General features: G+C 48.5%; 2 protein-coding genes across 2 annotated transcripts; both read right to left on the bottom strand.

Annotated features, from left to right (window-relative positions):
- Positions 1-1402: 1402 nt before the first annotated feature.
- Positions 1403-9497, bottom strand: MUL1 (mitochondrial E3 ubiquitin protein ligase 1). Its single transcript, XM_073316467.1, has 5 exons — positions 9337-9497; positions 8426-8560; positions 7140-7227; positions 6421-6541; positions 1403-3708 (listed from the first exon to the last, which is right to left on the bottom strand). Exons 2-5 carry the CDS (start codon positions 8546-8548, stop codon positions 2979-2981), a joined length of 1062 nt encoding a protein of 353 aa, XP_073172568.1. The 5' UTR covers positions 8549-8560; positions 9337-9497; the 3' UTR covers positions 1403-2978.
- Positions 9498-19828: 10331 nt separating this feature from the next.
- FAM43B (family with sequence similarity 43 member B) lies at positions 19829-24049 on the bottom strand. The gene is made up of 2 exons (XM_073316358.2): positions 23643-24049; positions 19829-22180 (listed from the first exon to the last, which is right to left on the bottom strand). Exon 2 carries the CDS (start codon positions 22171-22173, stop codon positions 21208-21210), a length of 966 nt encoding a protein of 321 aa, XP_073172459.1. The 5' UTR covers positions 22174-22180; positions 23643-24049; the 3' UTR covers positions 19829-21207.
- Positions 24050-24727: the final 678 nt, after the last annotated feature.

Raw genomic sequence — 24727 nt, forward strand, 5'->3', positions numbered from 1 at the left:
GGCAAAATCATTAAAGTGAAGTTACAGACAAACTGGCCTGCTGCTAAATCACATCAGCAGTTTGGAGTGCTCCTCCTTTGACTGATTCTCTAACCAATAGTCCCTTGACCTGTTTGTGCCATACTCACCGGGGGTGAGCATCTACCATTTCTCCAGAGAAGGTGATGAGGAACAGGCCAGTGCAGGGGCAGAAGAGGGAAGAGAAAAAGGATGACAACCCATTTTGTACATCTTGTGCCTAAAAAGCAAGGGCTTGGCAGACTTCTAGTGCCCAATAGCAGCAGAATGGGAAATGCAAAGTGCTTTGAGCAAATTACGTACAAGACCAGCAGCCAAAAACCCCAAGGCCTTGGACAAGTTTCAACTCTCCAGGTCTTCATTATCCCATTTGTTAAATGCGGATATGTACCTCATGCAGTTGTTTGAGATTACCCATTTGTAAAGATACAGACCCTCCCTCAGGCTCTTGTTCCAATACAGGAGCCCCAACTCCCAGCCAGATCCTTGATGACAGTATTGCTTATTCAGAGTGGGGAGCCATACTGCAACACATTAAGCTCTGCTCCACTCGGACAGAAGGAATACTGAGACTGATGGAGACTGTCTCCCTTATCATTACACTGGCCAATGTAGGGCCAATGACTATTGAGCCTTACATGGTTTAACTGTCTTAGTTCTACTGGCACTAAACGGAGACCTGACATCTTCTCTGAACTCCAATTTTCCGGTTGTGCCTATCAGGGTCTCTAGAACTGTCACAGCTACTAAAACACAAATGGTCAAAATATCAAGACCTCCAATTTAAAAAAAAAAAAAAAAGACAGGCCTGAAAAGCCATCCAAGCTCCAGCACAATTTCCTTTTGTGCCAAATTACTTTTAACCCATCAACTTCCACTGGAGTTGCCACCCTAATCCATCTCCTCCATCCTCTGGAATGTTTACTCCCGTATATATGAGAAAAATCCTGGCCCAATTGCTAGAATCTGTCCTTGATGAGCCAGCGACTTTCTACATACCTCCTCAGAGGTATGCAGTAATGTTAGCCAATCCGAACACGTAATATAAATGAGTGCAACGTTATTGGCTGTGAGCTCCAAGCCAGTAGTTTATTTTCCACGGATGTAGTGAAATCCCCTCTTCAGAATGAGTTTCAAAGTTACCCTTTTAAAATTCATGGCCATAACAGAAGTTGAGTACACTAGAAATATCTCAAATATTTTGAATGTACAAAAAATACAATACATCCAGCGACTTCGTGTTTACTGAATAAGAAGATTTGATGTCCTCCAACATAAATATTGACCTTAATGTCACCCTGTTCAGGAAGTCTTTATATTCCATTCACGAATAGTTTCCATCTATTATTTAATACGAAATTTGGGAAATGAAAGAGATTTGTGCTTTCTTTTTGCAGATAAATGTTTATTTGTAATATACATGGTATGAAATAAAGAGGAGTACCGGAGTATCAACGAAGCTTTGCTTTATGTTGTGGTCAATGCACAAATATGCAATGCACCCCTTTGTTTCACAAATGTTGTGAAATAGTACTGAGGGTAACCAGCACTCTGTGGTTCACCACCACTCATGAAATCAGAACGTTAAATCAATGAAAGAAAGAAGGCAAAATGGTGTATTATAAAGTACATTTAAAAAAAAAATCTAATCCCACTCAAGATTTTACTTTATAACCATACACTGTCTATTGTCATGATGCTGCTTGGCCAATTTGTGTATGTGTCAGAATAAACAGAAAGCAAAAGAAATACATACAGCATAACACAAGACTCCAGAGGAGTGCTGTTCTCGTATCACTTACTGCTCTATTGCTGGGAAGTAGCAACGTTTAGTCTGAACTCATGAACAGAGACAGAAACTTTTAGAGTCAGATTCCAAAAGCCCAAATAACAATCCCATCCATCATCTCCATTCCAGTTCCTAGCCTAATTGACATCACTACCAGCCTCACCTACTAAAATAAGGGACATTGTCTAAATAAAAACTCATGAGAAAGGAAATTTCTTGCCTGCTCTACCACCCACTTTAAGATTTGTTTAGTTTTAATAATCTAAGTCAAATTTACTCTTCACCATTGATGCCCTTTCCTTTTTGCATCCAACTCAAGCTTGGACAATGAAGCCAGACAGGTGAATTTCACTGTCTGGTTTTTGTGTGCTAGCATGACGCAGTTGTATATAGATTTCCAATGCTGCAGAGAAAGGTTTAACAACCAACCCCATATGTTTTGTGGTGGTGGTAGGAGAACAAGGAGAGGACAATGTGGACATAATTGCTCACTCTAATTAAATAAAGTCTTTCATGAAAATATTTCCATTCATATGAGGCTTTGTAAAAGCCCTTAAAAAATCCCTAACGCTAAATTCAGCCCTAGAACTACTTGACAGCATCACTTTAATCCTGCAGTCTACAGGCCATCTCAGACTAAAGCTTTTTCTAGCCCAGATATTTCAGACGCTGAAATCAAGTGGGATCAAACCAAATCTACAGTGACTGCAGATCCAGTTACAATAAACCAGTAACACAAAGTACAAAAATCAAAAGATATGTAAATACCGACGGTAATAAACACAAGGGATTGGAAGTGCAGAAAGAGAAACATATTAACTCACCAGCCTAATAAAAACTTCATTTCTGGAGATTGCATAAACCATCCTCAAAGTCTATTGGGGGCAGTCTAAAGGAAACTCAATGCACTCATTAGCTGGATTTGCTCCCTTTAGGACTAGTTCTTTGATTAAGTTATAACCTTTACGTCAGTTCTGCCTCTGCAGTAAAATTTCTACTTTTGCGTTTTGGATCACAAGGCATTCTCACCCGCTCACTCTTCTCCCAACAAATTTCACCCCCCAGGAACAGCACCTGCCCAAGTTGCCAGACAGGCCAACCAGCTGGAGGACTTGAGAAAACCCCTTAAGAGGGGAAATGTTTTTGCAAATTGCTCCAAAGCCACAATCGTTTAGCTGTTGTATAAGGGAACCACCCTAGCAATCGCCTGCCTACAAATAGGGCATTTCTTTGGGTCTGGAAGTGCCTGGTAGCACTCGTCACATGAGCAGACATGCCCGCACTCCAGAAACACACACGACTTAATGTTACTCAGACAGACGACACAGACATTTTTTACAGTGTCCCCACCCTCAGTGTTCATGTCATGCCTTAGCTGCTCCTGAGTCTGCCTGAATTCATCTTGCATTTGTTTCAGGCGCTGCTTTTCCCGAAACTCCCGGTACTGCTTCCTCAGAATGAAGAAGAGTGTGGCGCAGGTTGCAAAGCCGAAAATGACTGTCAGGATTTTCCAGAGTTTGACATTTGATTCTTGCTTCTTCAGCAAGGAGTCAAAATCCAGGCTGCTCAGATAATACTGCAACCCTTGCTTGGGCGGCTGCAGCTTGATAGTGTTGTTGTCTAGGACCAACTCTCCCACTCCCGTTAACATTGCTCCAACCTTCAGCATCTCTTCAGTTTCTTGGATGCCTTTGGGACGTTCGCCGCTAATGTAATGGCCAATCACATCCGTGAAGGATTGAATAGAGGGATGGAACTTTTCGTACACTGTCTCCAAGCTGAGTTCTGCAGAATCCAGGGGCTTTACCACTCGTACTGTGACGTTGGCACCATCCTCGTGCGGCACCAAGTCAAAGGGCGTTGCATTGGTTCTCTGGTGGATGATCTTTTCACAGTCATTCCTGGTGGAGGATAAGTGAGTGAGAAATAAAGCAAATGCAGGCATAACCGTTTTGCCATCAGCTGGAACATGTGACAAGCAAAAACACAAGCCACTTTCCCCTAATTAATGCCTAGCCGTGAAATAGGTGTTTAATCTGCTTTGTTGTAAACACCCCATCTTCAAGCCTTCTAGTCTTCTATAAGATGAGGTTAAAAAATCTTCAAAAGATAAAATTAGTCAACTTTCAGTGTATCCACAGCTAGGAAAGAAAAATCTTTATCAGCATCTAATCCTACATAAATTAAATCAACAACGCATCCTTCCTCTCACATACTTGACAGTAGCATAGTACAGTGTTGTAAGGGCCAGCTAATTAATGCTTGCAAAGCACTTTGAGGTCAGTAGACAAAAAGTGCCAAAGAACAAAATATTACATTAATTCCCCTGGAACAAGTACCTTCACGCTGCTGGAGCCATTGAAACTTTCTGCAGCGTCTGATCCTCTTGAGAATGCCCTCCTTTATGTTCGTGTGCCATAACTTGGCTTTTGGGAAAAGCACGGGTACTATTTGAATCCTGTTTTTACATGTCCTAGCAAAAGTTTCTCTTGGTCAAAATAACTGTAAAGCTGTTTCTTTCTGTAGCAGTGTTGCCTGGGGGGTCTGTATTAGGCCCTGCTTTTGTATTCTCACACTTCTGCTTAGCTCCTTATACGGAAGCAGACGCTGCACTTCCCCTGGCAAGAAGATGACATTCAGACATATCTAATTCCATCTAATCTTCCAAATGGGTTTCCAACTTTGACAAATTGTTGTGTGGCAAGAAGCACTGCATGGCACATAAGCAATTTTAATAAGTGTAACTCAATTAACGGAGGCTTTGTTTAGGCTCAGAGAGTGGAGCAATGATCCGGTTTCAGCAGGTTCATTTGACAATGCGACTTCCGATTCCTTCTCTGAGTCAAGGAATCATGTTCTCACCAGATTTATCATTTGAATTGTGCTGTAGGTCTATTATTAAGAACTCATTTTAACATCTGGGGAATATTGCCAGGTTGTGACCATTGTTCAATATGAACAATTTACAGCTGTTGAAAAATGCTCTTAAACTAGCTAGGTTGGATTAGCGTAATTCCCTATTTTCCAGGTACATGAGGGTCACAACACATCCTGGTCTTGAAATCTTTATGCAGGCTCCTCCATAAATTCTGCAGTAATTTTCATTTATAAGGCTTTTGGGAGAACACCTCCCACCCCAAATGACACTTCTACTTCCTACACCCAATAGTTTCATGCATTCTCTGAGTAGGCTAGTTATGTGAAATCACTCAATCTTGAAACTTTGGGGTGGGGACTAAGGGCTTGTAATAATGACTCTTCTCATGCTTACAGAGTGAAATACCCTCCCCGCTGTAAACAACAGCAATAGAGTTCAAAAGTAGGTTAAGGAAGTGACTGTTTGCTGCACACTTCAGTTCACCATCACGGATTTTTTTTATGATTTTATTGAACAGCATTCAGACTTGGTGAGGAATGCGCTGTGAAGCTCAGATTGTTGTTGTTGCCACTGCTCATAATAATCCACGCTACTTTAAGGCTCTGCCATTCCCACCACTCGATTGCCAAGGAATTACGAACAAATGCGTCATAGATTATGTTGAAAAACCTCAAAAAACAGTGTAAATTGCCCCTGCAGTAGCCGTTAAAGGGAACAAATAAAGCTGGTAGGGCTGAAAAATCTGACCTATGTACATCAATTTGTGAAGAACACGAGTGTTTACAGGTGTCTTCCTTCCCAATTACCACCACCAATTACCCTGCTCACCTCAAGGGAAAAAAAAGAGAAAAAAAGAAATAGAAAATGGGTTTGAGAGAGAAAAGTTTTCAGCTCCTAAAGAAGGACCTAATATGGGGAATGGGATGGAAGATGTTAAATCTTATTAAAAAGTATCCATGACATGTACATGCACCTTCAATACATACACACTTTAAGGGATTTACACACTTTATATATAGGAATGACTTCGTCCCACACTGAAAGGCATTCACCCCCGAGGTCGATCGCAGCAGCTACTTAACACTGCACAGCAACCGTACGCACCAGTTTCACTTACCATCACAGCCACTTTTTCACAGCAGAAAGAATTTAAGGAGCGAAAATAAATGGCATTTGGCTAGGACACCAAGGTTAGCAATATTACTTCTCACGAAAAGTGTCATTTGACCTCCAGTAACCAAGTGGTTAAGGTTTGATCCGAATGACAGCATTACCAGCAGCAAAAAATAGTCTGACAATCCACCCTGGAGCCTTGGTTCAAAATTGATCAGTAACCCATCCAAATACTGACTAGACCATTTTAATTGTTGAATGACTCACATGTCCATTTAAATCCAATGCACTATTTGTCTGGTTTTGAAACAGCATCCATAATTCATGGAAAACAAAATACCCAGCCAGCTAGTTACTAAGTAACCTTGGTTTACAGGCTATTTTATACAGAAGGAATTGCCTTATAGTTGCCTCTCCTAACAAGTAAACTGAGCTACAAAATCTAGTTCACTGCCAAACTCCTGCATTATTCAGTAGACTTCATGACCAAATGAAATCACACCACTGAATTACCTCACCAAATTCAATACCCAATTACTTTTTTTTGGCAGCTGTCTTCATCATAAAGCCAACAGGGGGAGCATATATGTCTGGATCTTTCCAAGAAGAGAAGTAGACATACCAGATATGGGTTGTTCGATTCCACACCATTTTATGTTCCCGTAGTGTCAGCCTCTGAACTACCCCCTTGCAACTGTCCACAAATTGGCTGTTGAGAGTTTCCTTAACAGACCGCACAACACCTGAAAGATACAGAACCATTTTACCAAGAATTGTAAAGGCTACATATTCGTTAACCATTATTTATTATACATATCATTTTTATTACATATAAAATTAGTAATGCCAGAGTTAACCCTGTTATGCAACAACAGAAGACTATGGTACAGACAGGCTAAAAATATAAGAAGAGAATTAGTGCTTTTAATTGTCAGCAACTGTCCCAGATGAAGAACTAGAATAAGGTCTAGAGGGTCAGGAGGTGGATATAGGCCAGGCAAGGAAACAGACACACTATTCTAGGGAGACTGCCTGACTTTCTATCCTAATGGAGGTCATTTAATGTAAGGACTAGTTTGGGATTAGACAGGATCCACAGGAAACATTAGGAACTATTTTATATATGTATGTGCTGAGCCTACTGCTTGAAATGGAACTTCATTATCCTTGTGAGTTTTGCTGGATGGTTCAATGTTTTCTCGACCAACCTCTGCTTTAGATACCTGGACCAGAATCAGAGATGCTGGAGAAAAGTTATTTTCTTAGAAGAAGGGAAGGTGAAATGGAAAAGATTGGAAGCTATTAGAACCCTCTAGTGACCCAGGCACTTATGCACAATACCTTCAATAACTGCATACGGGACACATTTTCCGGGTGCTTCCATAAGAATGTTCTTCAAGTCTTGATCTAGATTCACTTTTTTTGCTCCCTATATACAAAAAGAGCCATATGTATCAGTAGTTATAGACTAAATGTGTGTTATGAAACAGATGTAAAAGAGACTTCTCGCTTATGACTAATTTCTAAAGACTGTGTTGTGCAGATAAACTTGGGGGTGGGGAAAGGAGGGTTTTGAGGAATAGGGGGTCAGTTCAGTGCTAATTTACAATAAGCACTATATTTAGGCTTGGGAGGGTTAGATTTTTATTGGTAAATGTCCATTTCACAATACACATACAAATCGACAAAAAAATATATTTCCATTGAAAAATGCTGTTTGAGAACTTATAAGAGTTTGATTTAAGGATATTTACTTTGTATATTTTGGCATATGATGTTGACAATGTGTGTTTTAAGTTACAAAGCTGTAACTTTTTGAATCTCAATGTCTACTGTCATTAAATAATTGTTGCCTGGCCCCTCCACAATTTCCCACAACTGTGAACATTTAAATTGATAAAAATTAAAAAAATTAAATTAAATAATCAATATTATCTGTCAAAATATAAAAATAGAATTCTGCCAAGCCTAACTATATTAATTCTTTTTCCTCCCTAGTTTTAATAGGAAAACTTGACTTTTATCTAGTGTTTTTCCTCAGTAGACTTCAAGACACTTTACAAAGAATGTCCGTACCATTACCCCATTTTACATATGGGAAAACTAAAGCACAGACCGGTAAACTGACACGCCCAACATCACTCAGCCCGTCAGTAGCAGAGTTAGGAACAGAAGCCAGGTCACCCGAGTCCCAGTCTAGTGTTCTATCTTAAATCATCAGTGGAAATTACTTGCTATCGTAAGTGTAGCAGACATAAACATGTTAATCTAATAAAACACCTCCAAACACACTTATCATACTAGTTAGTTTAAGCTATTACAATGAAGCAATCCCTGAACCAGTTTTAAAATATTGAAAAAAAATATATAAAGGGGGAGCACTCCTAGGAACAGGATAAATACTGCACCTTCAAACAAATGGAGAACTAATAACACACTCTACAGCCAAATAAAGACATGAAATATTCAATTAAGAGAAAAACATCTCCAAATGAACTAAATATTCACTCATCGGAACACTATTCTTTTATATGGAGTTTCTAACCTACGATTGTGCTACAGTGTTACACACCAAATTGTAAAGTTAGTACTTTTCAATAATAAAATAAATATATCACACAACTGACCTTGAGGCTGTGAGCAACTTTAGATTTCTGCCTGTAAATGGAGTACAGAATTGCTGTGACAGCCGAACTGGTGGCCAGCAGTATAAGTTGGCCAGTTGAAGGCCGCCCCCCACTTTCCATCATTGCAATTTAGATCTAGTTCAAACATATTTAAAAAAAACAAAAGGTTACAATAATGATCAAGTTTCAGAGTAGCAGCCGTGTTAGTCTGTATCCGCAAAAAGAAAAGGAGTACTTGTGGCACCTTAGAGACTAACAAATTTATTTGAGCATAAGCTTTTGTGAAGTGAGCTGTAGCTCACGAAAGCTTATGCACAAATAAATTTGTTAGTCTCTAAGGTGCCACCAGTACTCCTTTTCAATAATGATCAAGTTATTAAGAGACTTTCCTGTGGAAACTGCTTTCCTGTCACCATGCTTTTGAGAGGAGGAACGGACCTCATTGATAAAAAGGATTTACAGTGGTCTCAATCTGAGCCAGAAGCACTGAGCCATTTGAGAGGGGCGAGGGGGGGAGCAAGAGAGGTAAGTTCAGGAAAGCGACAAGGATAATTTAGACGCTGATAGCTCCTGGCAGCAAGGGAGAGTCAGCTGGTGTGCACTGTATAAGCATAAGCAAAAGCAGGGCTGATGTCAGCTATTTACTTTATAGGGATAGTGGCAGGAGGGCGAGGAGAGCAGTCAGTGTTGAGCGCTAGCCTCTGGGAAACCCAAATGTGACTAATGGGGCGGGCAGGCCCCCACCCCCGTCCTACCTGTCCCACCCCCAAGAACTCCCCTCCTCGCCCCAAACACACCCCTGGTAGCCCTACTCTCCCCGACGCCCCCCGCCCCGGTAGCCCTACTTGCCCCTACACCCCCCTGGATCCACGCTCCCCCCTCCCCCTTACTTTCCCTTCCCCATCCCTCACCCCGCCTCCAGCGTCGTCTCCTAACGCCCCCAGCACACACAGCGCGTGTCCCCCGCAGCCCGTGGGGGGAAGGGGGCGAACCCCTTCCAGGGCCTGCCCCCCCCGGACGCCCCCGGCCGCTGCCTCCTCCCGCTGTGTGCCAAGGAAGGACACTCACCCCACCCCGCCCTGCCAAGCCCGTCCCTGTCCCTGTCCCTTCCGGCGCGGCCTGATGACGTCTGCGCCTACACTCTATCCGCGAGCAGCAGCGAGATGAAGCGGGGTCATAGAGTGTAGGGCTAGAGGAGACACGCGGGGTCCTCCACTGCCCCGTGCCTCTGAGACAGAGTCCTCCCTGCTTTCCTCTAGGGCTAGAGCCCCCCGCCCCGTCTTCTGCATGGCCCCAGCTCGCCCAGTGCCTGCCTCTGGGGATGGGAGCCAGGGTCAGGGCTTCTCTTCCCAGCTCTGCCCCTCACCTGTGCGCGCAACCTGGCGCCACCATGATCCCTGCCTCTTAGCTAGCCCTTCCCATAGGTAGCGCTCACAGCACTTTACAGCTGGGGAAACTGAGGCATGCAGGGGGGAAGTGACTTGCCTAAGGTCACCCAGCAGGCTTGTGGCAGAGCTGGGAATAGAACCCAGGCCTCTTCAGCCCAGTCTGGTGCTCTCTCTGCTAGGCCACACTGCTTTATACATTTATGTACTCTAATCCCAGAGCTTGGCAACCAGGAATCATTTCACCGAGAGGCAGTACTAGCCCAGTGGGGGCCTTAAGCAGGAATAGCCTGAGCCCTACTTACCCCACATCCACTGCCCTAAATATACAAATTGCATTATTTCCACAAACCAAAATATATGCCAACACAACACATACAAATACACTTGTTAAAAAGTCCATGTTAAATAAGATGAACGGTATTTTGGGGGGTAATACTAAAGTGGGGGGCCCTTGAGCTGCTTGGGACCTTAAACAATTGCTTATTCTACTTATGCCTAGCGCAGTCTTCACCCACTGTTGAAGAGCAGAGGCCTTTGGGGTGGAATTCAGCACAGCACGGCACAATTGGCTGGGGCCAAATTTTCAGATGTGGTGGGGGTAACAGCTAGACACCTAAGTAATCCATATTTAAGCACTTAAGTATGTGGCTTAATTTTCTGAAACATTAGGCACAACTCCTGTGGAAGGAGTCTGAAGTCTATAGGAGTTGTGGGTACTCAACAACTTTGAAAATCAAGCCACTTACTCAGGTGTCCATATGTGGATTTAGGCACACAAGTTTGAAACGCTTGGTCTGAATGCATTATTGGGGAGGAGGTCACCCTCACTTAAGACAGAGAGATTTCATTTTGGAGATCTATTTATCTATAACTATATATGTAATTATACTTGAAGAAGAGTTTTGTGTAAGCTTGAGAGCTTGTCTCTTTCACCGAGAAAAGTTGGTCCAATGAAAGATTTAACCTCACCTACCTTGTCTATGTAATTATACCACATTCATCACACCAGCATCTCTTCCTTGTTCCCATCAGTGCCATAGGTATGGTTGATAGGAGAAGTTTCAGGGGCTCATCAAGAAGAAAATTTGTCCCATTAAATGTAATATTGCCAAGGCTGATTCAGTTCTTTTCCATGTTGCTTTCTTTCTGTCCACTAGATGGTGAGACACTCACATTGATAGCGAAAGCAGGATCTGGCTTTAACGTTAAAAAAGCTAGTGGTGGAAAGGATGGGGTGTGTTTTCTAAGATAGGATGGCTCCACTGCATTCAGTATTTAATGTTTAGGGGAATGGCCAGTCCTAGGAGGGAAGTGTGGGAGGTCGGGGGTACTTCCAAAAGGCTCATGGTCATTGCTTTCTACTAGAAGGAACTTGCACACTTGCACCAGTCGCTATTATATCAAAAGGGACCAGACCATGGGTGTTGTTTCCAGTTTTTCTTCAGATGATTTTACCAAACAAATTAATTACAAAATAGAAAACTATTCTGAAAATTTCTTTTGCTGAGCACCAGCAGAGAATGATGGTGCTAATTAATATTTTATTCAGTGCTCTGAAGCTAAAAAGGATTGTATAGGAGCAAAAACTATGTCTAGGCTACAGAGCCTATGCCAGCATAGCTCCCAAGTGTAGACACAGTAAATGCCAACAGAAGGAGTTTTTCTGCTAGTGAAGGAATACCATCTTCCTGAACAATGTTAGCTCTGCCAATAAAAGCCCTCTTCTGTTGGCACAGCTGCATCCACACTGGCTGTTTTGTTGGCATAGTCAGGAGTGAGGCTTCTTCACGCTCCTGATGGACTTAGCTATACCGGAATAAGTTTTAAGTGTAGATCATGTCTAAAGTAATGTTAGTAGCAATGAACCTAGCCAGTTTCTCTAATTCCTTCAAGTAGGAAATGAGACCTGGGACAGATTCCTTGGGATATGCATATAGATAATATTCAGTTCTCTGCTAATGAGCTTCTTATAGCGCACCCATCACCGTAGTATCTGAGCTACTGAGATACTCCTAGGATGAATATAATCAGCTATGGTACCGCTGAGCTGCTTGGATCTCCAAAGGGAATATCCATGTAATGTAACTGGCCACTAGATGTCATCAAACACTTCACTTGCATTCTCAGAGAGAGCCAGTCCCAGTGCTAAGGTTCCTGTTGTCTCAGCCTGTCACTGTAGGAGGACTGCCCTGAGATGTTTCCACTGCTGATAATACAAACTGCCTATGTAGCACTTTTTATGAGTCGATCTCAAAGGAGGGGAAGTCACAGTTAGCCCCTTTAATTAAGAGAGGGGAAATGAGGTATAGAGAGACTAAGGGCCAGATTTTTAAAGGTATTTGGGTACCTAAAGATGCAGATTTCAGAGTAACAGCCGTGTTAGTCTGTATTCGCAAAAAGAAAAGGAGTACTGGGGCACCTTAGAGACTAACCAATTTATTTGAGCATAAGCTTTCGTGAGCTACAGCTCACTTCATCGGATGCATACTGTGGAAAGTATAGAAGATCTTTTTATACACACAAAGCATGAAAAAATGGGTGTTTACCACTACAAAAGGGGAGAAAACCTGGATTTGTGCTGGAAATGGCCCAACTTGATTATCATACACATTGTAAGGAGAAAAGGAGTACTTGTGGCACCTTAGAGACTAACCAATTTTTAAATTGGTTAGTCTCTAAGGTGCCACAAGTACTCCTTTTCTTTTTGCGAATACAGACTAACACGGCTGTTCCATTGTAAGGAGAGTGATCACTTTAGATAAGCTATTACCAGCAGGAGAGTGGGGTGGGGGGAGAGAAAACCTTTTGTAGTGGTAAACACCCATTTTTTCATGCTTTGTGTGTATAAAAAGATCTTCTATACTTTCCACAGTATGCATCCGATGAAGTGAGCTGTAACTCAGGAAAGCTTATGCTCAAATAAATTGGTTAGTCTCTAAGGTGCCAAAAATACTCCTTTTCTTTTAAAGATGCAGAGACATCCCTAGTGGATTTTCAAAAGCCACTTAAGCAGATTAGGTGCCTAAATCCCATAGGCACCTATCTGCACCTTTACATGCCTAAATACCTTTACAAATCTGGCCCTTAGTGACTTATCCAGGGTTTCATAGCAAATGAGTCACAAAGCTGGCCGAAAATCCTAAATTCCCGTCCCATGCCCTGTCCACAACCACGCACCAATTTGTATGGAAAACTGACCCCCCTCCGTCCCTCCCACATCTTCATTCTCCTCTCCCATCATCTTCAACAGGGCTGTTTGGACTGAAGGTTGCAATTGGGTTTGAAAGGTTTCTCCGAGAATTACACACCCCACGTCCAGCTCCCAGACAAGATTTGAAACACAGAAGAAAGTGACGCAAATGAAGTGGAAAGAGGGCATACATTGTTAACAGTGGGGGTAATTAACCATTAACCAATACTTGAGCAAGAGCTTTTACGTCACTTGGAGTCTTTACATCCAGAGTGGACCTCGTTTAAAAGAGAGAGGCTCCAGTTCAACCACAAGTTACCAGGCTCACAGCGGCTGAATTACTAGCTGACAACTATGGCCTGTGTTACGCAGGAGGCCCGACTAGATGACCATAATGGTCCCTTCTGGCCTTAAACTCTATACATCTAGATGTGTTTGTCAGTGCTCAGCACGTTCCCAGGTGAACAGATGTCCACATAACAACACCCAAAACAAAGAGCACTAACTCATTGGAGAAGTCAAGCACTGAATGGGTCTTCGACACTTAGGCCTGATCTGCACTTAAAAGTTAGGTTGACACAGCTACAGCACTCCAAGATCTGAAAAATGTATACCCCGGAGCCGTGTAGTTAAGCTGACCTAGCCCCCAGTGTAGAAGAGGCTAGGTATATGGAAGAATCAATGCTTTTGTCGACCTACCTGCCACTGCTCGGGGAGATGGTTTATCAATATCCTTGGAAAAACCCCTTCCATCGCCGTAGAAGGCATTTACACTGTGGCAGGACAGCAGCATAGTGGTGTGCCACCGTAGCACTTGTAATGTAGACGTGGGCTGAGCTACCTTTCTCCCTAGCGGTAGTCCCTCCAGATCAGGATTGGAGCAGGTAGGAAACCATGCAGTGCCACTGACCAGGCTCTGATCTGATTTGTGGGAGCCTGGTACTGCCACCAATGCAACATCCGTTCTCCACCTCACCCTGGTTGGACGGGCACAGCTGGAGGAGGAGAAAGAGGAAGCTTCCTGAGAATGGCAAAGGAAAGAATTCCACAGTCCCTGCCCTATGCTACCAAATACCCAGTTAACTTTCATTTACCAATAGTGCTGCAGCATCCACCCAGTGACTGCATCATTTACACACCTCCTGTAGGGAGCACGTCTGCAAATCCTTGAGCAATGCTGTGATACAAGGCATGGTAAAGATTCTTCCCTTTACTTCCCATGACAGTTTGGTAACTGTACTGTGCTTCAGGGAGCTAATCATTTCAATTCCCCCTTTGGTTATGGATGACAGACATCCAGGGGCACAGTCCAGAAGCATCTGGATCCCTGTGGCAGGAGGAGGCAGGAGCCCAGGTATAAAGCCATCTAGCTCCTTCCATCCAGGAGCTGCAGCTTTAATGAGAGATGAGCGTTGCACTTTAAAGAAAGCTCCACAATGGCATAGTGGGGAGATAGGAAAAGCAAGGGGAAGCAGGAGGAGTGGGAAGAGAAAGAAAGGAAAGATGGAGGAGAAAGGCAGAAGAGAAGAGAAGGTTTATGGGAGCCTAAACCGTGCTGAGGCCAGTGGTCTAAATGCCCTTCTGAGCTCAGGAAAGGATGTCTCTGTGCATGAAGCCCTGTGCTATCAGCTGTCCCCACTGGCTATAAAAAGTGGGGACACACACTTTGTGTCTTCTGTAGGTTAAGTTCATTGCACTCATCACTAGGGTGACCAGATAGCAAGTGTGAAAAATCGGGACAGAGGGTGGGGTGGGGGGGTAATAGGCACCCATGTGAAAAAAAGCCCCAAATATCTGGACTGTCCCTTAAAATCGGGACATCTGGTCACCCTACTCACCCCGGCTCCTGGCATCGCTCTGATACACTGCACGAGCTCCCTATATGCTATCCTTCCTAGTTCACAGATTCCCTGCAACCCCACCTCTCGCTCCCTCCATGCCAGGGGTTCTGTGTGACCCCATTCCTCCTTTCCCCCCACATGCCAGGATCCTCCATTCTCCCCCATGCCCAAGGCTCTGTGTGCACCCCTTTTCTGGCCATTACCTCTCCATTGCTTCCTTCCCTCCCACCACTCATTTCTTTCTGTCTGGGAGAGAAGTCATTTAGGGCACCAACATGTTTAAACTGTATTGAGACAATGGGGGGTGTTGTTGTGCTGAAAGGTGTTCATGGCTGCCCTCAACCAGTTCTTTGATAGGTAGGCAATTACAGACCTGGTTAAAGCACCTGGGTCTGCTAACCAAATATAAGGGGCCCTGCGTGTCCTTCAGTGGCCAATGATACCTAGAACATTCACTGAAATGGTGAAATGAATCAGATATGGCGTTGACAGACAGAAATGCCACTGAGTTGTGTGTGAGACCTCACTTTGCTTGGCCAATAGAATCAGCAGCACAGCTTACAGAGAGCTGAGAATGGCCACTCATGAACCCCTTTTCTTTCCGATCCCCCTGGGGACAGGCGCCGGTGTCCCCGGGTGAGCTCATTCTATAGCCAGAAGGCAGAAAGGGCTTGAGCTGACACCAGCTGCACATATCCCTGCCAGCTGGAGAGAGATCAGCATGAACAGAGTTACTCTCTCATCCAGGACCCGTGGCTCATGCCAGCAACTGAGACAAGGGCTGGGCCCAAGCATTGCCACAGAACAAGTCACACTTGGATTTTCACTCATATCAAGTATATTCTTGTTGTGATAACACAAGCACGTCCTTCCACTGTGCTAAACCGTGGGGAGCAGCCAGCCTGAGAGCTGCTGTATTCCATCCACTTGCGCTCCCTCTGGACTGGCCCACTCAGAAACCACTGGGGGCCAACGCTCTCTAGAGTGGGATCCCCCAAGCGAACCTTTAACCCTTTCACTGCTCATCCTTCATCTCACTGGTCATTATCTATGACGATCACATTTGTGCTAACAGCGTGCTAACAGAAATGCCAATAAATCAGAAATGAATGGAACGCCAAGAGCACTCAGCAGGTAGGTGCATTCTGCCCAGCTGCACCTGGGCCATACAGCTGTTCTCCACCTGCTGTACTCATTTGGTCTGAAACTGATAGATACCTCCAGCAGGACAGCATCCCCTAACACCACGATGGGATGTCAGTGCAATAGCAGCCCAGACGGAAAAGTAGCACTTCATGAGTCACCAGCCCCACCTTAAAACAGCGAGGTGGCCCTTGCAGATCTCCTGTCCTAGTTCTGGTCTAACCTAACCATATTCAGCTTTCAGATGTGTTAGGGTCACACCCCGTGGCCACGTCTCTGACAAGTCAAAGCAGCTGAAGTTCTATGGCACATGAGATTCTTCTAAGCTCTCCAGGGACAAGCAGCAATCTACTAATGGAAGGAGAATGTTCTCAAGCAACGTATCCGGGAGTTCTCCTTTGCCTCTGATTGCTTCGCATCCTTCAGGGATGTGTTCCTGTCTGACTGACGCTTGCCATGGCTGCTGCACTGACTTGCCTCTAGCTGATTAAATCTCTAAGAGGTGAGAGCTGGAGTGTGATTTCTAAGCCATGTGCAGCAATCAGGGCTGCTTTAGCCCTAGCAAAGTTTCTACTTTTAAAGGAATCTTAACCTTAGGATGCTGGGGATGAGTCTGCAAATTCATCTGTAAGTTCATGCAGCTGCTGGATCCCACCATGATCCCCCACCCACACCTCCTGGCAACAAACTGCCAAATCCTTCCTGTAATGCGGTCCTTGATCTTCTAACCAGCTGCCTTAACCCTCTTTCTAAAATCCTGGACATCCACCCAGGTTCCCTCCTCCCAGCTGCCAGAACGATCACTTACGTGTGCAGGCCTGACTTATCCAGAGAGGTACCCTGACTCTGCATTAGCTGTCTAACCTGCCACCAAATGCCCCTCCTCAAGGCAAGACCACACTTCACTTCCAAATCCAGATCCTCCTAGCCCCCTATTGTACCAGCCACCAGAATCCTCCTTCTACCTGCTCTCAAGGCATGCACCCCCTGGCCAGGTGTCACCCACCTGGAAATCAGGAAGCATTCAAAGGGGTTAAGATTCCTTTTGCTAGGCACGAGCATGTGATGAGTTAATGGCCTTAGGTGTCTGCACCAAGGAAAGGGTTACAAGTTAAACATGTACCTTCCGTGTTCCTATTGTGTCTAGTTGGGAGCTAAATACCTTCCACTTCTGGTCAGGCCAGGCCCACACGCAGGGCTAGGCTAGGCACAGACAGGATAGTCAGCCAGCTGAGAATGCTTCTCCTCTCTGTGAGAGGAGGGGGTCTTAGCCCTGGTCTACACTGGAGGCGATCGATCTAAGTTACGAGACATCAGTTACGTGAATAACGTAGCTGAAGTCGACGTACTAGATCGGCTTACCCTGGTGCCTCCACAGGAGGGAGTCGACTGCTGCCACTCCCCCATCAACTCCGCCTGCGCCTTTCGTGGCGCCAGAGTACAGGAGTTGACGGGAGAGCGCTCAGGGGTCGATTTATCGTGTGTGGGTCTCAGGATACTAGAGAGATAAGGTCGGGGAGGTCATATCTTTGATTGGCCCAACTTCTGTTGGTGAGAGAGACCAGCTTTTGAGGCATGCAGAGCTCTTCTTCAGGTCCGGGGAGGTACGCCGAGGGTCACAGCTCAGCAAGGTGGAACAGATTGTTTAATCTAAGGAGTTAGCACATATTCTAAGGGATGCTCGGAGCACCTTTCCCAGACCTGAGGAAGAGCTCTGTGTAGCTCGAAAGCTTGTCTCTGACACCAACAGAAGTTGGGTCAATCAAAGATATGACCTCCCCCACCTTGTCTCTCTAATATTCTGGGACCCATGAATGCATGACATGACTGCAGCAACACTGCCTACAACAGAGAAAGGGTCTGTAAGTCTTAAATTAGGTGGGGATGGGAACTATGCTACTTTCATACTGAGTTCCAGGCTCAAGGTACCAGCCACACAGAGCTGGGGATTTTGCATAGATTCTGCCTTCAGTTACTTTCCATCCTCTCCTCCTCTGCCTCAGCCTGGAACCAATGCGGAGAATGCAGGGGAGCTGTCTGGCAGCAGCAGACAGGCCTCTTGGTTGCTACTTGGAGTGGGCCCCCATGGAGCGATGCAGCCAGATTCCCCCCCTCGCATCCAACTCCCCAAGAATACAGCCCTGACCATCCCATCATGTTTAGGTCAGGTGGAGAGACCAGCTGGCCAATAACCCAGTTCCCGATACCACTGGGTCGGGACAAAAATGGGACAGGGGGCTGCTTTGTTAACTGGTGGGTTAGCCCCTCTCCCCCAAGTTCTTAGGGTACCAATACACCTTGGGCTGGACTTTGGCCACACATCCACCTTGTAAGCTCCTCGGGGCAGCTATGTGTCTTTGTCTGTGTATTCAACAACAGTAGAGGGCATGTCACCAGCACTAGAGGAATAATAATGTCCCCCAGGCCTTGCCCCTGCTTTGGGGATGTGAGCCTGAATCCCAGTGAAAGGCTAACATCCGATTCTCAGCCCCGTCACTCAGCACAAAGCAAATAAGCTTTTAATAAAACCCACATGCCTCAAAGGCAGAGGAATAAAGGAAAAGAGGAAAACAATCTTCTTAGCTTAAATGTGACCAGTCCCTCCCTGGTGGAAGCTCCTCGCAGGGGGTGGAGTTAAGCCACAGAGGCATTTGCCTCATGATTTTAAAAATGCCGGTTGCCATGGCCACTGGAAACGGCTGCTTATTTGACATCATTTCTAGAACTTCCGTTGCCGTCAAGAAGGAATGTGGATTTTTAAAAGCATGTCACGACTTTTCCTCGGTTTTGTTTTTTCAGGAGCTGTTTGTTCCTCCCAAGAGCAGAGATAAATGCCACGGAAGTGTGGTGGTGGCAGCCCCGGGGAAGATGAAAGGGAATAAGGCAGCTGTCTGCTTGCAAAACTGCTTACCCCTGCCCGCTTTCTCCTCCTTCTGCAATACACTCCGGTACGTTCCTCCATGTTAGGGCACAGAATCATTCCAGAGTTTCTCTCTTTTCTGGAAATTGGTTGCTAGGGGCTGATCTCCAGAGAGCGCCACACAAAAAGGGTGAGATGCTTTCATGTCTACAATCTACCCTGCATACAGCACACAGAGAAATACAGGGCTGTGTTGTCAAACAAGTGCCTGAATGGGACAGCCACATCCCACATTTGGTCATCGAAATTGGCACTTAGAGGAGGTATTTATGCACTTGCAGGTAATTTACTGGCGGTACATGCTAATTTGAACATCAGCATGTGGGCTTTGGGCATCCTGCTACAGCTCCCCAGTTTAAAGCCAAATGTATAGCTATATTCCTACATGTGCACATGGCAGACACATGAAATGCACACAAAGTGTGAGTACACATTTGGAAAAGATACACGCATAGGCACACACCGAGAGACACAATCACACAGATTCATATGCACATGCACCCTCCCCAAATAATCACACACAACCCCCTTTGAGCAAACAAATCTTCACCCACATACACACCCACGCAAACATCATCATCACCATCCCAACAGAGCAGTAAAATCCCTCATTTATAATCAGTGCTTGGTACGCAATCTAGCCAAATGACCCTCCTGGTCCAGAACCTAGACTGGACCCCATAAAGGGAGAGGTGCCAGAGTCTCCATGAAGACCACTGGGAATGTTGATACCACTATTAATTTGACAGGAAGGCACTCAGATACTACTGTGAAGGGCAGCGGTATAAAACTCTGAAATAGATCAATAGATAGAAGCCCGATTCCTCACCCAGCACTGAGCTGGTTTGTGTTCCAGCTACTACTGCTCTTGAGATACAATGGCAGCTAAATGTTTACAAAAGATAAAGCACAGTAATCATATTGCAGAACACGCAGAGAAACTTTATTACAATTACCACATTATATGCGTGTGTGTGTGTGTGTGTGCTCTCTGTGTGATGCTCTGCATCTCATCCCCAGAGTCGCACACATGTGGGCCAAATCTTTCCGCGATGTAACCCCGTTGAAGCCAAAGCAAGATGAAGAATTTGGCTCCTGGGTGTTCTATAGCCCATCTCCTTAAGACACACCTAGGCACCCCAGGGCCAAATTTTCCAAACTTGGGTGCCAAACTGTAGACAGCTAAACCCTCCTTTAGCTACCTAAATCAAAGAGGGCTGATTTTCAGAGGTGCTGAACTTCTCCAAATCCCATCAAAGACAACTGGTGCTCAGCATCACTGAAAATCAGGATGCTTATTTAGGTACCTAAATATGAATTTAGACACTTATCTTTAGCCATGTAACTGTGTCCTGATTTGCAGAGCTCTGGAGCACTCACACAACCCCTTCTGGAGAGCTGTGGGGGCCCAGCACCTTTGAAAATCAAACCCTCAGCCCCATAGTGCTGTACATGCCGTCCCCAAACCACATCCCCTCCCCAGTGTCAGACACATGCAGGCACCTGTCCTATGTGACATGTACAAAACTGTACAGAAAAATTGCATGTTGTAATAGAAGTGAAATCTAAGGGCATCTCTCTGTAAATAGATGGCTTTTTTTTAAATATATAAATTTTAGTTTAGATCAAGTAGTAAAAGTCACTTCAGCTGGACCAGCTTCTCCTTCCCTCTGCTGAAATGGAAATATAATCCCCCACCCGGGCAGTTTGTGTGTGTGTGTCTCTCTCTCTCTTTCTCTTGAAATCACTGGAAGTACAAAATACACACAAGAGTTGCTCCCTGCCAGCTGCCCATTCAGGGAACTCTTCCCCCTTCCAGAACGTGCGGGCATGTCTCACTTTAGCAGGAGCCAGCCCATGGCTTTGATGCCAGTCATTAGAGTCAGGGCAGTCTTTCTCTGAGCCGGTTAGCAAGTGTCTGTGTGTGTGTGTGTGTGTGTGTGTGTGTGTGTGTAAGAGATGGAGATATATGCACCAACCGGTCGAGATCATTTCAGTGTCCGCTCAGAAGAAGATCAGGGGAAAGGGCCAGGTCGGAGCCGGTGCCCGTACTCGGATGGCAGGAGTGAAGGAGTGTTAAGGGCAGGCAGGGTAGGTCAGTCTATCTGTGTGCGAGCCCCGCCAGCCCGCGGGGCCCGCTGACCGCTGTCCGCTTCCGGCGATCTGCCTCTCCCCGGCTGCAAAGGCAGCAGCCAGGGCCCAGCTGCAGGTGGCGTTTCCAGCCGCCTTCTGCCCAGCCTCACCCCAGCCAGGCGGGCCCTTCCGCCACGGCAAGCGGGGCTGTCTCTAGCCTCCGGGCCTCAGCGGCCCGACCAGCAGGGTCCCTCCCGAGCGGGCTTCCAGGGCGCCGGGGAACGGAGGCTCCAGCCCCTCATCTCCCGGGCTAACGTCAGCACCTCGGCCCGCTCCCGGCGCTGCGGGGCGCTGGCGCCCGCAGCCGCCGGGCTGCGGGAGCCGCCCAGGTGCTCCTCGCCGCCGCCCTCCTCCTCCTCCAGGATGGAGCTGAGCCGGCGGGCGCCGCGGCTGCGGTCGGCGCGGGGCCGGTAGGGGCACTGCCCGTGCAGCAGCTTGCGGGCGGGCACCCGCGGCACGACGGCGTCGCCCAGGCGCTGGCGCTGGAGGCGCCGGGAGTCGTTGAGCCTCTGCAGGCGCTTGAAGTCGCCGAAGGCGGCGCTGGCCGTCTGGTGGAGCAGCCGCGCCAGGGCCCGCGCCGTCTCCGCCTTGGCCAGCAGCGCGGCGTGGCAGCGCAGCACCACGGCCTTGTTCTTCACCTGGTGCCGGTAGACCCAGGCCAAGAGCTTGGGGTGCCGGCCGTCGGCCGCGCAGTGGGTGATGCGGGGCAGCAGGTAGGCGTGGCCCGGCCGCCGCCCGCCGGCGCCGCCCCGCGCCTCGCAGGGGGCCAGGCGGATGCCGTGCGCCCCCAGCGTCAGCTTCACCTTGGTGCCGCTGGCCCCGCCGTCGCTCTTGGCCCAGATCTTGCCCACCGCCTCGTCCGTGCAGCCCTCGCCCTTGGCCTGCAGCGTGACCGCGTTGCCCAGGTACCAGGCCGTGTAGGTGGGGTCCTCCTGGTTCAGCTCCACCTTGTGCCGCCGGCTGCGGAACACGCTGCCCAGCCGCTCCAGCGGGCACTCGGGCAGCAGGTCCGGGCAGGAGCGCAGGAAGCTGGAGAGCAGGGAGGCGTAGCTCAGCCCCGGGCCCAGGCTCTTCGCTTTGCCCCGGCGCTCCGCTTCCACCAGCACGAATTTGTTCCTGCGCCAGGGCAGCATCGCGGCTCTGCAAGGGGGAGGGGAAGAGGCTGGAGAGGCAGCGGGACCCGGTCCTGGCCGGCAATCGCTGCCTTCCGCCGGCGCAGGGAAGGGGCTTTCCTCCGAGCCCACCGGGAGGGGCCCCGATCCCGCGGCTCCTCCCCGAGCCATTGTTCCGCCCCACCCCCTCCGGGAGATGTCCCGGTCCCTACCCCACTGCACCGCCTGGAGATGCCCCGTCCCTACCCCACTGCACCGCCTGGAATGACCCCGGTCCCTACCCCACTGCACCGCCTGGAGATGCCCCGTCCCTACCCCACTGCACCGCCTGGAATGGCCCCGGTCCCTACCCCACTGCACCGCCTGGAGATGCCCCGTCCCTACCCCACTGCACCGCCTGGAATGGCCCCGGTCCCTACCCCACTGCACCGCCTGGAGATGCCCCGTCTCTACCCCACTGCACCGCCTGGAATGGCCCCGGTCCCTACCCCACTGCACCGCCTGGAGATGCCCCGTCCCTACCCCACTGCACCGCCTGGAGATGCTCCGTCCCTACCCCACTGCACCGCCTGGAGATGCCCCGTCCCTACCCCACTGCACCGCCTGGAATGGCCCCGGTCCCTACCCCACTGCACCGCCTGGAGATGCCCCGTCCCTACCCCACTGCACCGCCTGGAGATGCTCCGTCCCTACCCCACTGCACCGCCTGGAGATGCCCCGTCCCTACCCCACTGCACCGCCTGGAATGGCCCCGGTCCCTACCCCACTGCACCGCCTGGAGATGCCCCGTCCCTTCCCCCTGCACCGCCTGGAGATGCCCCGTCCCTACCCCACTGCACCGCCTGGAATGGCCCCGGTCCCTACCCCACTGCACCGCCTGGAGATGCCCCGGTCCCTACCCCACTGCACCGCCTGGAGATGATCCGTCCCTACCCCACTGCACCGCCTGGAATGACCCCGGTCCCTACCCCACTGCACCGCCTGGAGATGCCCCGGTCCCTACCCCACTGCACCGCCTGGAGATGCCCCGTCCCTACCCCACTGCACCGCCTGGAGATGCCCCGGTCCCTACCCCACTGCACCGCCTGGAGATGCTCCGTCCCTACCCCACTGCACCGCCTGGAATGGCCCCGGTCCCTACCCCACTGCACCGCCTGGAGATGCCCCGTCCCTACCCCACTGCACCGCCTGGAATGGCCCCGGTCCCTACCCCACTGCACCGCCTGGAGATGCCCCGTCCCTACCCCACTGCACCGCCTGGAATGGCCCCGGTCCCTACCCCACTGCACCGCCTGGAGATGCCCCGTCCCTACCCCACTGCACCGCCTGGAATGGCCCCGGTCCCTACCCCCCTGCAGATTGCTGGGAGTGCCCCTCCCTCTGCCCTGCCCCACTGCAAATGGATGGATTTGTCCCTCTCTCAGCCCTTCCCCCCCACGCCCGCCCACTCTCCCGCATCTGGGCGGGTGCCCCTGTCCCGCTGTTTTTACCCCACTGCTGCTGGAGGGAGATGCGCCGATCCCGATCGCCCCGTCCCGCTGCGGGCTGCGGCTCCCGGTCCCGCGGCTTCTCCTGCCCTGACAGCACTGAGGAGAGGATGCGGGGATTCATCCCCTGCCGGTGCGTGTGCTGCTCCCCCTCCCGGGCGGCTCCATCAGCCACACACGCACACAGCAGCCACACACGCACACAGCAGCCCAGAGCTCTCACATAGACACACACACACCAGCCCAGAGCGCTCTGTCTCTCTCACACACACAAAACAGCCCAGAACTCACACACACACACAGAGCAGCCCAGAGCTCTCACATAGACACACGCACACACCAGCCCAGAGCGCTCTGTCTCTCCCACACACACAAAACAGCCCAGAGCTCTCACACACACACAGAGCAGCCCAGAGCTCTCACATAGACACACGCACACACCAGCCCAGAGCGCTCTGTCTCTCTCACACACACAAAACAGCCCAGAACTCACACACACACACAGAGCAGCCCAGAACTCACACATGGACACACACACAGCAGTCCAGAGTGCTCTGTCTCTCCCACACACACAAAACAGCCCAGAGCTCTCACATGGACACACACACACACCAGCCCAGAGCGCTGTCTCTCCCATACACACAGAACAGCCCAGAACTCACACACACACACAGAGCAGCCCAGAACTCACACACACACACACACACACAGAGCAGCCCAGAGCTCTCACATGGACACACACACACACCAGCCCAGAGCGCTCTGTCTCTCCCATACACACAGAACAGCCCAGAACTCACACACACACACACACACACACAGAGCAGCCCAGAGCTCTCACATAGACGCACACACACACCAGCCCAGAGCGCTCTGTCTCTCCCACACACACAAAACAGCCCAGAGCTCTCACACACACACAGAGCAGCCCAGAACTCACACATGGACACACGCACACACCAGCCCAGAGCGCTCTGTCTCTCTCACACACACAAAACAGCCCAGAACTCACACACACACACAGAGCAGCCCAGAACTCACACATGGACACACACACAGCAGTCCAGAGTGCTCTGTCTCTCCCACAC

This window comes from Lepidochelys kempii, chromosome 18 (genome assembly GCF_965140285.1).
Source record: "Lepidochelys kempii isolate rLepKem1 chromosome 18, rLepKem1.hap1, whole genome shotgun sequence".
Lineage (NCBI taxonomy): Eukaryota > Metazoa > Chordata > Testudines > Cheloniidae > Lepidochelys > Lepidochelys kempii.

Coding starts and splice junctions, on each gene's coding strand:
- MUL1 (XM_073316467.1), bottom strand. CDS start 8,548: ATGATGGAAAGTGGGGGGCGGCCTTCAACTGGCCAACTTATACTGCTG. Junction 7,228..8,425: donor AAGTTGCTCACAGCCTCAAG/GTCAGTTGTGTG, acceptor TTTTGTATATAG/GGAGCAAAAAAAGTGAATCT. Junction 6,542..7,139: donor CCCGTATGCAGTTATTGAAG/GTATTGTGCATA, acceptor TGTATCTTTCAG/GTGTTGTGCGGTCTGTTAAG.
- FAM43B (XM_073316358.2), bottom strand. CDS start 22,173: ATGCTGCCCTGGCGCAGGAACAAATTCGTGCTGGTGGAAGCGGAGCGC.